The following is a 14,962-nucleotide window of genomic DNA, read 5'->3' as shown; positions in this document are numbered from 1 at the left end:
GTAGTTTGAATTTATAAATCCACTCTTTATTATAATCCAAACTTGTTTTAATCAAGATAATTTTTTTTTTAAAAAAAAGTGTTTTCTAAAGAAATGGAAAAACAACCATTTGTTTTATCGTTTCAATCGGTTGTTTTACACTTAGTGATTTTTGAAAGGATTTGAAAAGGCTTGACTTTGTTTGACTTTGCTGTCAAATCAATTCAACCGGTTGAAAAGGTATTATACGCTCCTAGTTGTTATTGATGAGAACCAAAATGGACAAGGGCCAAAGCATTTAAAGTTCTTCTTAGTAGTCTTTGCAAAAGATGAGGCCCAAGCCCAAGAAGGCCCAAGCCCAAGAAGCCCAAGTCCAAACCATGAGGGGCAAGGCCAAGCATTAAATAAAAGGGCATCATTTGAATGACTCTTGTATAGTTGTAGGAGGTGTGGATATTAAATAAATAGGTGTGCATGTATTAGAGAGAGTCACATTGTCCATGTGACTTAGTAGGGGGGTGTAGGTGTAGTTTTTAGGAGGTGTCATAGTAGAAAAAAGGTCACACCTCCCATGTGACTTGTTTTTGGTGGGAATTTCAAATGAGTTTCATTTAAATTTTCCCACCTATTTTTCAGCACCTCTTAGGCTATAAATAAGGTGCTTGCCTTTGTAAAATTCAGATTTGGAAATTAGAAGTAGAGAGACTATACTAAAATTTAGAGAGAAATTGTGAGTCTTGTTGTCTTCTTCTTCCTTTGCCTTATCTTGTGTGCCAATGATGAGCTTCAAGTGGCGGCAACCTTTCACTTATCTTGGAACAAGGCTCCAAGTGGCGTGACTGCATTTTCCAAGTCTCAAATCCAGCAAGCTTCACTCCATAAGTGTTCTTTCTTTCATTTCTTTCAAATTCATTCGGTAGTTTCCATTGTTTAGTGTTCTTCATCCTTTTGCACCGTTTAAGTTTGTGTTTCCTAGCTTTGTTTTCAATTTCTGTTCGGTACAGTAGCTTTATCTTTCAATTCTGTTCGGTTCTCAATTGTTGTTCTTCATTCCTTGTTGTTTGATTCCATTTGACAATATATGGACTTCCATATGAGCTTTGGTTTGGTGCAAAGTCTTGGTGAGTTCTTGAATTAGGACATTGATCCAATTCTAAGTAAAGTGTCATTTCATGACCAACTCAAGTTGCTCCTAAGAATGTCAAAGAATCATGTATTCTTGTTATTGCATTCACATCAGTTATGAAATCAGATTATACCTTTCAAATCAGTTTTCTCCAAGATTGCTTCAAGCTTTGGATTCTTTTAAAGAGTGGAATATGATTGCTTGTGTGTGTTCTGGGTAGTTTGAATTTGTAAATCCACTCTTTGTTATAATCCAAACTTGTTTTAATCAAGATATTTTTTTTTTTAAAAAAAAGTGTTTTCTAAACAAATGGAAAAACAACCAGTTGTTTTATCGTTTCAATCAGTTGTTTTACACTTAGTGGTTTTTGAAAGGATTTGAAAAGGCTTGACTTTGTTTGACTTTGTTGTCAAACCAATACAACTGGTTGTTTTGAGAAATCAACCGATTAATTTTTGAAAATCCTTAATAGAATCTGTTAAATTTTTCTTAAATGATTCAAAACTGATTTGACTCTTGCATTAAATGTTTTTAACAACTTTTTAGAGTATAAATAAATTTGTTATACGCTCCTAGTTGTTATGAAATCAGATTATACCTTTCAAATCAGTTTTCTCCAAGATTGCTTCAAGCTTTTGGATTCTTTTAAAGAGTGGAATATGATTGCTTGTGTGTGTGTTCTGGGTAGTTTGAATTTGTAAATCCACTATTTGTTATAATCCAAACTTGGTTTAATCAAGATATTTTTTTTTAAAAAAAAAAGTGTTTTCTAAAGAAATGGAAAAACAACCATTTGTTTTACACTTAGTGGTTTTTGAAAGGATTTGAAAAGGCTTGACTTTGTTTGACTTTGCTGTCAAACCAATTCAACCGGTTGTTTCGAGAAATCAACCGATTGATTTTTGAAAATCCTTAATAGAATCTGTTAAGTTTGTTAAATTTTTCTTAAATGATTCAAAACTGATTTGACTCTTGCATTAAATGTTTTTAACAACTTTTTAGAGTATAAATAAATTTGTTATACGCTCCTAGTTGTTATGAAATCAAATTATACCTTTCAAATCAGTTTTCTCCAAGATTGCTTCAAGCTTTGGATTCTTTTAAAGAGTGAAATATTATTTCTTTGTAATTTTTTTCAATTCAATCTTTTGATTGTATCAGGTGTGATCATTCAATTTCTCTCTTGATCTCTGTAATTCTGTAAAGACTGGTGTGTGCAGATCTAGGAGGTGTGTGTTCTTGAAGGATTCAAGATCACCTCTTTGGTGTGTGGTTTGTAATCAAGGTTTTTGATTGCTTAATGGATTGTTTAGAGGTTTTTGGGAACTGGATGTAGCTCTTGGTTAAGAGTGAACCAATATAAATTTGTTGTGTGATATTTCTATCCCTTATCTCCTTTAAATTTGTTTTAGCTTTTTTTTAGTCACTGCTGGTAAAAACAATCGATTGATTCGCATCAACAATCGGTTGATTTTCTAGAATCAACTTAAAACAGTTTTATTTGTTGGCTGATCTGGTCTTATTCTTTGATTATTCATTGAACTTCACTCTACTTTCAATATTTGCGAAAAATGTTTATAAATAATTCACTCACCCTCTTGTTTAAGGCCTACAATTACAACAATAAATACGTTTCAATCCATTAAAAAACTAACCTAATTCCATCAATTGCTCAGCCAAAACAAAGTGAATAGACAAGAAGATACCTTCATACCATGATTGCAAAGTTCTGCAGCTTATCATATTGAGGAGTAGGCATATTCCTATTACAACTCTGGCTTTGCATCTCCACCTGACAGTATCTTTGAAGCATACTCCACTAATCTTTTAGAAAAATGATTTTTTGACACCCCATTTTTCTTTTGCTCCAAATTACACCTTTGGATTACTTATGTGATAGGGGTATTTTGGTAAAATAATAGACATAAAGGAGATGTAATTTGGAGCATTGGGTGTCAAATTATTACTACTCGATCTTTTATCACATTTTCCTCAACCACCACACGAAATCATTCCCCATCAGATATTTTGCATCAAACGCCTGTGATTTCATGAAGAACTGCACCCCGTGCAACTCATTTGTTTTCGAAATCTGGTAGTTGTAGTGTTTGTGCAAGGAATACTCAAGCCCAGAAAACGGCTAGTATGCGAACCTTTTCTCTGCTTTAGCGTTTCAATCTGTTTCTTTTTCTCGCCAAACTTTTCTCTCATCTCCTCTTCCTCGCGAACTCTCTTGCTCTGCTCCTCGTTCTTCCGCACTTCCAGAATACCGATCCTCCGCTCCAGATCGTGCATCTTCATTTCGCATTCTGCGTTTAGCTGCTTCAAAGTCTTCTTCTCCCTCTCCAGAAACATCAGTGTTCTCTCTTGATCCTCGAACACGCTACAAAGCGCTGTAGCCTTTGATCCGGCCTCCTCGGTGGCATTCACCTCTGACTCCATCTCCTCCGCCTCTTGCCACAACGACTCAATCTCCATCCTCGGCTCCTAGATATCGTCCTTCTTCGAGGCATTATCGCGCTCCAACACCTCCATCTTCGACATGACGCCGTTCGCGATATCCATCGCGGTGGTAGAAAGTAAATTGAGGAGATTCAGATCGGAGTCAAGAGTAATCGTGATTTCTTGGTGGGGAAAGGGGGGAGTGAGGGAACAGTGGAAAGTAGTGCGAGAGAAACGATGACGACACATTTCTTCGATTTGCACCATGACCGTTCTTTGATCAAACTCGTGCACCAATTTCACTTGTCACCGGAGTTGTTCCAGTTTCATGAACCCGCCAATGAATCATAAGATGAATATATCAAAACACATAAAGGGATGACATGGAAATAGGAAAATGAGAACCTAGAAAAGATGAGAAAAAAATTTAAAATAAAATAAATTTTGAGCAAATTTTTGTGAGGTTTTGAAATCAACTTTAGTAACTTATCGGAGATTAAACAAAAGAGTTAATTTTTTTAATTAAGTTTATTATTGAGGTTATATTAAATTTTGTTAAAAGAATCAAATCTTTGTTAAATTTGTTATTTTTTTAAAATTACACTTTTAAATTTTTTAAATAATTTAGTTATCAAATATATTAAAACTATATTTTTAATTATTTATTTATAAAAAAATGTAATTATATTTATTTATTGAAATTTTAAAAAAATCCAAAATATTTTGTTAAAGTTTTATAATAAATTTTTGAAAATTTAACTAAGGTTAAAAAGCTCAATTTTTTTTAAGGTTTTAGGATAAACCTTTGGAAATTAACTAAGGTTAAAAAAATTCATTATTTTGCAGAGGTTTTAAAATAAACCTTTAGAAATTAACGAAGGTTAAAAGATTTGCGTTATTTTGCGGAGGTTTTAAAATAAACCTTTGAAAATTAACGAAGGTTAAAAAAACCTCCGTTAGTTTGCTGAGATTTTAGAATAAACCTTTGAAATTTAACTAAGGTTAAAAAAACCTCCGTTATTTTGTTGAGATTTTAGAAAAAACCTCCATTAATTAAATAAATTCCTAGGGTTATATTAACCTCCGCTAAATAACTTCTATTAAAAAAAAATTTCTTGTAGTTTATGATATTCAAAATTGTTTTTAGAAATTGCTTACAACAATTGGGATGCGCAAAGACTTCAAAGTCAAAGTTTCCTTTGAAAACGAAGGTGTCACAACATGTGATTTGTGTGGTTAGTGAGAAGAGCGATATTAAGCCTTAATGATTGAAGATTTACAAACATAAAAGTATGTCAAAGATTAACGAGCGATCAAGATGCATTGAAACTTTCAAATCGAAAGATTCCTTTTTGAAGCATTTAATCTGAGAAAGATGAAGAACAATTCAAAATTATAGAAAGGTAAAATATATATGTGTTAAAGCTTCAACGTTCAAATTTCTACAATTAAAGAAACATTGCAAAAGTTAAAATGTGTGATTAAGATGCACAAATTGCATCAAAGTTGAAGTTTCCTTATAAAGCATTGAACGCACAATAGAAGAACAACAATGCAAATTTGAGCAAATATTAAAGTTAAATGGATTTAAAGCATCAACATTCACATTTAAACAAAGAAAGAAACTTTTCAAATTGTTTCATGTGTTTAAGATGCACAAGAAATGGTTTAGTACAAAAGTTTCCAAATGAAACGTCTAACGACTATATTGTACAATGTAGAAAAAAATTCAAATGTACATATTCTAAGTCTTATATAATGACCTAGAGAACAAAGACAAAGGCAAAAAAAATAAAATGGAAATGATTGGAATTGATTATTATAATTGAAAAATGAAATAAAAATTTGTTAAGTGATTCATCTTTATGAAGAATATGGAAAATAAGAAAGAAGTGAATCACAAGAAAGAAAAGAAACTGGGTGAATTATTAAATTCAAAGAATTGGTGATTGAATAGAACAATAAAATTGTACTTAAATTTTAGATATGTTTTCATTCTATTGAAGTGTGCATTTTGTTATCTGAAAAAAAAAAAATCTATTCTTTTTTGGAACCCAACCTCATTACAGCCCTGTAGAAAGACCTTAAGATTCATGTTTATGATATGAAAGGAAACTTTGATTTGTTAAAACTTAGTGGAAATTGATAATAAACACACTTGTGAGAATATGAGAAGAAATTCCTTAATAAAATTGTCATTTCATTGTTACAGTTGTTTATCCTGAAAATTGATTGCATTTATATCTTGTTATATTTGGATTTGGAAGCATTATAGGTTTCTAATTTAATCTATTTTCAAGTGAATGGAGTTGTTTTGATAACTGAATCATGGTTTGGTTTATCTAGATTTATTTATTTTATTTGAGGATAAGCAAGATTATAGGTTTGGGGAAGTTGATAAGTGTCATTATTTAGTGAAATTCCATGCAAAAAGGCATACATTTATTGATTTAATTGTTTATTAAACTATAACTCAACCCTAATTTGAAAACTTAAAAAATAATAATATATTTAGAAGTTATGAGATTAATAAAGATTTTTATTCCCAATTTTGTGTTATTTTCAGGAATTTAAAAAGAGATAAAACAAATGGATATATTATGAATAGAGATGTCATTTAACTTAATCCCAATTAGGTTAAATAAGGGTGTAAAGCATAGAAAAGAGAAATGAAACCCTAAGAGGCAACCGTCAAGGTGAAACACCTTAGATTTTCTTCCTTTGCTTTCAATCATCTGTTGGCGCGTGTAATGACTATTATGAGTAGTTAATTCCTTTCCTTTGGAATTGAATGTAATCGTTTCGAACTCCTATTTGTTGGGGGTGATATTTATCTACAACCTTATGCTCTTATTTGATATTGTTATTTTCATTTTATGCTTAAAGCTTGAATTCTTATTCTTGATTTAGATTTTTGGAATTGACTGAGAAGTACTTATGATGATCTGACTTAAATGAAAATACTTTGTGTTTTAATCCTAGGAATATATTATTATATATCAAATTCTTTATAACATCTTTTATTAATTATAAGAACTTTTGCTAATTAGTTGAGGAATCAAAGTTTAGGAGATGATCTTAATAATCTCATATGTGAGGAATCAATATGAATGGTTCTTTGTGTTGCATCAATATCAATTAAGTAAGAATGTTGTATGTTTTTATTTACCAAAATACAAATGAGTAAGAAAGATTAACTTCAGTCCCAATTCTATCAATCAAATTTTCATAATCATTTGCTCTTATTTTTATTTAAATTACAAGCAAATTTTATTTAAACAATACTTATATACCTTGAATCAATTTACTGCACACATTTTAATATATAGTGAATGCTACACATTAAGATTTTAATAAATATTGTTCCCAATGGGTTCAATATCTGTCTTTTGAAGACACATTATTACTTTTGACTCGGTACACTTGCTGAATTATGTCAACACTTACTACCATGAATATGACTCGTAGCCAACTCCATCCTAAAAAACTAATTGAAGGCTTTTTAAATACTTTGTCACTATCTCTAAATCAGTTTATGTATTTTTAGCAATTAAAATATAATTCTAAAGTCGGTTGGCTATCTTTGAATTGTGCTCAATATGGTTCGCTTTTCACAATTCATACTTCTTTATTCAAAAAAATTATAAACAAATTTTTGAACACTTGTTGATTGACGGACATGGTACAACTGGGATGCAAACCCTATGCATACTTTAAAATACAATGCAAAATACTTTTAATGTTGTTTTTGTGGATAACAATTTTTTGATGTCCAATTTTATAATTAGACTTGGTGAAATGAATGTTAATTGTCACCAAAATGGAGCTACAAGGGTTTTTATAGGAAAATATGACCATAATATACTATAATTATTATTGTATATTTGTGTATTAGGATTGGAACACCTTTTTAACTTATTTTGTTTTATATAACTTTTTTGTTGATAAAACAAATCAAACTAAATGAACATAAGAAATGTACATCCCTTTAGAGAGGTATATATTTTCTCATGTTAAATACATACAAACCAAAGACAAGTGACCAATAGTTTATATAAAAGTACACGTTTCCATGAAAATATGTTGGCCTTACAAACACATATAGCCATAGTTAGATGACATCAACTAACATGAGTGTCAATTAGGTCCTTTAACATTTGGTAATATCATACTATCGGATAACAAGTTAACATGCACAAAACTTATAGCCAATAGCTTGAGATATTGATCTATGGATACTTTTTAATCGATAGAGGAACCTTCCATCTCATCTGAAAAAAGTTAGAACATATAATCAATAAAAACAAATAGTGAAGAATAAATTCTCAACAACAAAGTAACTATAATGTAATCATTCATGTATTTCCTTTTGAAAACATAAACCAAATCATTCACAGAAAAATCAATCATAGGAGTAACCTTCATCGCACGAACATAATTTCATGGCACCTTGTTATAACAATTCATTGTAAAATTATTAAATTCTTCCATTTGAATTTGAATTAAGGAATCTCATATTCATTTGTGAAGCTCAATAAATCATTAAACTCATTATATGAAAAAAAATAAAATAAACATGATACTAGTATACATTTTATAGAACAACAAAAATCAACATTCTTGCTACAAGGATAAAAGTATAGAAATATAGGGACTAACAAAACAAAAAAATATTTTTAATTGGTAAAAAGATTACATCGTCACCATACAAAGACATAAAATTTATTAATATTTAGTCACATTTATTATTTTTTTTTCTATTCTAAAGATCAATATACATACAAAATTCTTTTCATAGAGTACTTTTATCACATATAAAACATTGATAAAGGATTTTACAACTCATAAAGTCAAATGGTTTTGCACATGAAAATGATGAGTAGTAGCATGTAATTATATATGATGCAACACTCTAATTAAGATGCACATGAAAACAAAGTTCAATCTCCATCTCAAAAAGGATAAAGAAGGAAATAAATCCGCAAAGATGCAGAAACTTTAGTATAGTGTATCCGAAATTACCTACCTTCAGTTGAATCTTTTTCAAATAACCATGTGAGAAACTGAAAAGGATAGAAAGAAATGTTCCGCATTATTATGTTGCTTGATTCTATAGGAAACCAGAGAAGAGTGTACAGTAACAAAAGCAGGAGAATGAAGATCACACACAAAATCAGAATAGTAGTTGCCAACCAACTGAGATCGCTTATAACAAGGTGGACACCAGCCAAGAATGCCACTGATAAGGTTGCAAGAGTGACTCCTAAAAGGGGTATTGCCACCTTAAGGGCCAAAAGAGCCAAAGTTATATCTCCCAATTGAGCCCAAATGAGTATAATAGTAACACTAATGCCACCATACATGGATGTTGTGATGCAGAAAATATATGGTTTAAACAACATGTGATTCAGCATAACAGCCATGCCTTGTTGTTTTGGATTAGAACTATTATTTCCACCAGGCAAAGTAAAACCTGCAGCAAATGCTATTGTAGTTATAAGGGTTGAAACCACCATAAGGGTGTCGATTCTGTCTTTATAAAAGTCTGTGCTTTTGGCTTCTGGTTTGTGAGGACAAGGGATCTCGATGGAGTGTGACCCTCTTCTAGCATTTTGTACGCCAGCAGATTTTAGTTGACACCATGTTAGCCGCTGCATATACATGTTTTTTATACAAATTCAACATCACGAAAATACAAAAATAAGTAAAGAACAATATTTTATATACACTTGCCTGTAGGAAGGGCGGATTATTTTCTTGTTTAAATTGCTCAAAAGCATCGAGAGCTGTTTGGTTGTTGTTGTTAAGGCAATGAAGATCCACTCTTGTGTCCCATGTCAAGGCTTGCACAATTTTTGGACGAGAGTGTGAAGCAGCCAAATGCAACGGAGTATTTCCATCGTAATCCTTACCATTTATCATATCTTTAACTTCATCATTTGCATCTTGCAAGATGTACCTTATCACATTAAACTCTCCCATTATAGCTGCAATGTGTACAATATTTCGACCTTTGTTATCAACTATTTCTCTGGGATCTGGACAGTTTTCAAGCAATTTCTTTAGCACTTCTATATGTCCAAATGCAGAAGCGAGATGAAGAGGAAAAAAGCCATCATTGTCTCTTTCCATACTGCAGGTATGACAATTTTGAAGCAAATACTCCACACCATGTAGGTAACCTATAGATGCTGCATAGTGAAGAGCATTTCTTCCTATGTTATCCTTAAAATGAATCCATTCTTTCTTTTCCTTTACTATTTTCTCTAGAATACCTGTCACATTTTATGCATAACCAATTACAAGTAGAATCTCACCGACAAATATCAAATCCATATTATTCAGAATTAAAATTAAAATAAATTTCAATTAGGCTTCAGAATTTTTAATCAGTTATGTAAAATATTTTTCAAAACTTGTATTTATTTTTCATTTAATAATTTCTGTCTAATATTCGCTATAGAAAACTATCTATAAACATCTAAATAGTCTATAAATATGTTAATGACATTTTTTTAAATTATTAAATAATTAAGCTATATTAAATTTTGATTACTCCATCTACAGAGAAAGAAAGTGTTCAGATCTCCAATAGTTAGTATCTGTTAATAAACAGATTAGTGAATGATAAGACAAACTTTATAATTATAGAACAAAAATTACCTTTATTTTGTTTTAAGATTGTCGAAATGAGTGGTGATCGAGCTCCGTCCTTTTGTAAAGTGGTCCAGAAGCTGTTAGGTTTTTTTGGCTTTCGACGGTTCAGAACCACGCTAGCTGAAGTTGTAATTAACAAAAAAATAAGGGGTCTAAGATTATTTAGTGACTATATATTATTTAGTCTAAGATTCAAAGAGAAAACAAAATTATCTTTGTATAATTCTCATGACACAATTCCAAAAATATTCCACAATAATTTTATTTGTCTGTAAAAATGCATATACACCATCCAAAAGGTGTGGCCAAATTTGAACTACCGTTTCCAAACTGTTATTATTTCCGTTGTGTTCTTACCTATCATAGGTCCTCCAAATGGGTCGTCCGTTACAAACTCTGTAATGCAACGATCAAGCCAATAAGATATTAATTGTAGAAAATAATATATAAATAGGACAATAAATATAAGTTTAGGTTTGGATAAAAAAAATGGAAAGTGAGATTTTTACAACATCTTTCTAAAAAAAAGTTATTTATAAATTAAAATAATTTTATTTTTCGAAAAGGCTTATTAAAAAGCTCCTTAAATTAGAGAAAATAAGTTGTAGGAGGAAGTTGAAAGGAATGTAGCAACTTTGTACCTAGAACTGGAACTACTCTTGTCAATACATCATCAACAATGTCCTCGTACCCTTTCTCAAATGCTAAGTGTAAAACTGATTTGCCTTGTCCGTTTTTCATAATAAACACATTTTCCTCAACCCAGTTCCTGAAGTCTGGTGAAGAATCTAGAATCTCCATTACATCTTTGTGACCATTCAACAAGGCCTCATGAAACAAAGTGTTTCTTAGGTTGTTGGTTGTAAGGATTGCCAACTCGGCTTGTTTTGGATTACGAAGAAGTGGAGCCACCAACTTGTGAAGAGTAGAGATCTTGCCAGCTCTTGCAGCAACATGCAGTGGGGTGTCACCATTTCCATTTCTTACTCTCAAAAGCTCTGCTGCTGGACAAATTTCAAGTATTCTTTCCACACACCTATCATTTCCATACAGAGCTGCTACATGCAGCACCGTGTTTTCCTTAGGGCTCTCTTGCTGTAAACTCTGATAATCTATTTCTCTCCATGACTCACCCTTATTTTGTTTTATTGCATCGTATGTTCTCTTTGGCAACAAACACCAACCATGTGCCTCAACTTCATCACTGTCTTCTGACCTTTCAATTCTTTTTTCTTCAATCGCATTCCTTGAAGCCTGTTCTCCTTCCTTGTAGTTATTCTCCAAGTCATCATTCTTCATACTTGTCTCCTCTCCACCACGAAAATCCTTCATGCTTCCACCTACTTCTTTTTCTGTGTTCAAAAATACCAAAACAACACACATATCAATCTATCCATTTTAAAGAATAACTAAAATAAATAAATCAAAATATACACAAGACACAAAATTCTCAACTTCTAAAGTACCTTCTTATTCCACTACACTAGATACTTCCCTCTCTTCAGAGCTCTAAGGTTTTAGCAGTAACTGTAATGTAACATACACAAATAGCTTTTCTAGAATCCTCATGAGAGAAGTGCATATTTATGAAACAGGAATAACCATTAGCTGTCTCGCAATTAGCTAGGTCACCGACCTGTCGGTTAAAGTCAAGTGTCCTCAATGCCATCTAGGGTGACCCACCTGTCAGATAAAGATATACTTTGATAATGTTTTAAGAAACTAGTTTCTGAGAACGAGTTTAATATTTATTAATAAAAATAAATTTTATATCATATTAAAGAAAAACTAATTTTATATATCAAATTCAAATTAAAATAATAATAAAAATATTATAAAGTAGTGTGTGATATTTCTTACACATTTATTTACCTACATATTGGAATTACAAGTAAAGTTGATAATGTAATGTCTTGCCAATTGAATTGAAGATGTTCAGACAATATTTAATAGCCTTACTTAATAAACCTTAAATGCCAAAGAATAGAACTCTTTTATGTTCAGAATGTAAATAGATAATAACTATGTGTATTGTATATTCGTAACAAAATTTTGTATAATAATGAAAACAATATATTGTACAAAATACTGTACAATAACAAAATGGGTTTGACCTTTATACAATCAATACAATTTTAAAAGTATCTTCTTATCTAAATAAAAAAAAACATAAGAATAACAGAATAAAATAGTACATATATATAATTAATATATCTTGAAAAACTTTGATCTTAACAAATTGTATACTTAATAACAACATTATGAATTTTTCCAAATGAAAGAAAGGAATTGAGTTTATCAACATAGTTAAAAAAAAAAGTGCCATTCCATACGGAAATTAGTGGGAAAATAACATTGGTTATTCAAATTCAAAAAGCAATTAATATTTTGAAAAGTTTAAGTCAAACTTTAAAAATTACTCATTAGTTTCTATGTAACATTCAACTTTGTCTTTTTTTTTTTTAACTCTCTTTGAGTTCCAACGTCTATCAATACTCGCATAATATCTGCATAAAACAACAACTTCCTTAAATATAAAAATTATATTTAACTTCATTGCAAAGTTAACTTCAAATTTCAAGTTACCAACTAAGTAGTTTGCATCATGAGAAAAAAAATCATAGAAAGAGGTATATAGTGTGTCTTTATTTTTTTACAAGCTTACTATCAAGTAAAACTACATTTGTTTCAAAATTAATTTAATAAGGGTGGTGTGTTGAGACAACACTAGAAAATTTGATAGAATAAATCTTACTATCAACAATTTCAATTTGGAATTTGTAGATTAAGGTTATCTTCTAATTGAAGCATGAATTGTAAATCCCTGGAAGCAAACACAAAACACCATTGTTTAGTACAAAAATTACAATGAACCTCAAGATACGTATTTTAATAAAATACTATATTATCTCTTTTTCTTGTAGAACCAACTCCAATGAAAATAAGAACTTTTGTTTAGTGAAATCTGCAATGAACCAAAGTCATATAACCCTCAGGATGGCATTCCAATTTTCCTTTTCCATAATAACTTCATTTATGGAGGGGATTTTCTTTTGCATTTGTATTTGCAGTCTAGACATATTGTAGTCATAGTACTCAAGTAGTAAATAATCATGAAAATAACATAATGAGAGAAGACATTAGTGAACACTTATAAATATTGCAATTTTGAAAATCAATTCCTAGAAAAAGCAAACTTCAACACATTGAAAGGATAATATTTTTTGTTAAACCAAAAATAGATTAACTTTAACCCAAATATTTGCTTTTCCCCAATGTAATCACAGTTTAAGTCGTCCATTTCATAATGAAATAAATATTTGTAAACCTAATCTTGAACATGAAACCTGAACACATTAAAAGGAAAAAATTGTGTTCATATGTTTAAAGTTCAACACTTTACCCAAAATAGACTATTTTTAACCCATAAACCATGTATTTGAAACCTGAAATTTGTTTTCAAAGTTGAAATTTTAAATTTTGGAATCAGAATGAGTGTGTGCCTAAAATATATATAAACTTTAACTTATAAACCTTGGATCTTGAAAGCTGAAATCTGTTTTCAAAACTGAAATTTCAAATTTTGAAATCAAATTGAACATGAGGTACAAATCTTACCGATTCTCTTCCTCAATGTCCGGATCTTACCTCTTATGGTGACTATTGAAGTCAAATAACAGTCAAAATACCAAATACAATGCATGCCTTTGGCAACATATCACAATGGCTAGAACAAGTAGTATGCAAAGCAACGTTTCACACAAAGGAAAATGTTGTGTACATATCACAATGTTTGAAGAGATGGAAGAAAAATTTAAACCGCAATTTAACACGAAATGGAAAACCTTTAAACACATTAGCATACAATATAGAGGTAATATGTTTAGGTATGATAACACAATTTTGTAAAACATTGAAAAGCTTTGTGCGTGTCGAAAGCTTGGTGAATGAACAAAGGAAGAGGAGGACGAAGGTAATTCTGAAAGAGATGCATGTGGTGTACGATATGACTGAAAGATAGGAAGACGAAGATAATTAAGAGTGAGAAGAGCCAAAGAGGAAAGTATGAGTGAGAGAGAGGAATAGGAACATGAATGTTAGAGATGAGAGATAAAAATGATATTTTTCGTTTTGAAAGTAGGGACACACAACAGATGGTGGATGATAGAACAGTGGTGTGTTTTACCGTGATTAACTAATTCTAAGTCCTAAAGAGTGCTACTACTAAAACTAGGGTTTACTAACAACTTTTCTTCCCTTCTTCTATTTTCAAAATATCTCCTTATATAGGTAAGATTTAGGTTAACATAGTTGTTGATCCTATATGTTATTGGGCCTACTAAAATTACTATCTGCTCCAGAAAACACTTTGTCCTCAAAGTGTAGTCTTAAATGCAATTGAGCCGAAACTGGGTCGTGGGGGTGCAGCACGAACTGGACCGTGGGGTGCAGCAGGAAACTGGGTGGTGCGCAACAGGAAACTGGGCCACGGGGTGCATCAGGAAATTGGGTCAGAGGCGTTTTTGGTTTCCTCTTATGCATTAGGGTTTGCTGCATCGCTAGAATTTGGTGTTGTGCTGTTCTGCTTTGCTTCTTTTTTTTTCTTTTTTTTTTTTGAAAAACAAACAATCTTTGGTGCTTTAATGGATATGATGGAGGAAGGTGTTGGAGGTGGCAAGGAGCGGCGCGGCGGCGGCGATTTGGACAATGTAGTTTCAGGTGGGCGACACGGCTAGGGTGCTTGTCGTTGAACGGAGT

General features: G+C 31.3%; 2 protein-coding genes across 3 annotated transcripts; both read right to left on the bottom strand.

Annotated features, from left to right (window-relative positions):
* Window positions 1–2,691: 2,691 nt before the first annotated feature.
* LOC137836163 (peroxisomal and mitochondrial division factor 1-like) lies at window positions 2,692–3,583 on the bottom strand. The gene is made up of 2 exons (XM_068645020.1): window positions 3,259–3,583; window positions 2,692–2,714 (listed from the first exon to the last, which is right to left on the bottom strand). Exons 1-2 carry the CDS (start codon window positions 3,581–3,583, stop codon window positions 2,692–2,694), a joined length of 348 nt encoding a protein of 115 aa, XP_068501121.1.
* A 3,961-nt stretch (window positions 3,584–7,544) lies between these two features.
* Window positions 7,545–11,799, bottom strand: LOC137834963 (protein ACCELERATED CELL DEATH 6-like). 2 transcript variants are annotated; one of them, XM_068643235.1, is made up of 8 exons: window positions 11,671–11,799; window positions 10,846–11,556; window positions 10,562–10,600; window positions 10,211–10,324; window positions 9,281–9,822; window positions 8,717–9,198; window positions 8,574–8,610; window positions 7,545–7,818 (listed from the first exon to the last, which is right to left on the bottom strand). In XM_068643235.1, exons 2-8 carry the CDS (start codon window positions 11,534–11,536, stop codon window positions 7,777–7,779), a joined length of 1,947 nt encoding a protein of 648 aa, XP_068499336.1. In that variant the 5' UTR covers window positions 11,537–11,556; window positions 11,671–11,799; the 3' UTR covers window positions 7,545–7,776. The 2 variants fall into 2 exon arrangements, with proteins under 2 accessions (XP_068499336.1, XP_068499334.1); XM_068643233.1 differs by having other exon boundaries at window positions 8,574–9,198.
* Window positions 11,800–14,962: the final 3,163 nt, after the last annotated feature.

This window comes from Phaseolus vulgaris, chromosome 5, assembly GCF_000499845.2.
Source record: "Phaseolus vulgaris cultivar G19833 chromosome 5, P. vulgaris v2.0, whole genome shotgun sequence".
NCBI lineage: Eukaryota > Viridiplantae > Streptophyta > Magnoliopsida > Fabales > Fabaceae > Phaseolus > Phaseolus vulgaris.
This window is presented reverse-complemented; position numbering and strand designations above follow the sequence as displayed.

Coding starts and splice junctions, on each gene's coding strand:
- LOC137836163 (XM_068645020.1), bottom strand. CDS start 3,583: ATGGAGATTGAGTCGTTGTGGCAAGAGGCGGAGGAGATGGAGTCAGAG. Junction 2,715..3,258: donor AACGCTAAAGCAGAGAAAAG/GTTCGCATACTA, acceptor TTGTAATTGTAG/GCCTTAAACAAGAGGGTGAG.
- LOC137834963 (XM_068643233.1), bottom strand. CDS start 11,536: ATGAAGGATTTTCGTGGTGGAGAGGAGACAAGTATGAAGAATGATGAC. Junction 10,601..10,845: donor AAGAGTAGTTCCAGTTCTAG/GTACAAAGTTGC, acceptor GTTGCATTACAG/AGTTTGTAACGGACGACCCA. Junction 7,819..8,573: donor TGAAAAAGATTCAACTGAAG/GTAGGTAATTTC, acceptor AACTTTTTTCAG/ATGAGATGGAAGGTTCCTCT.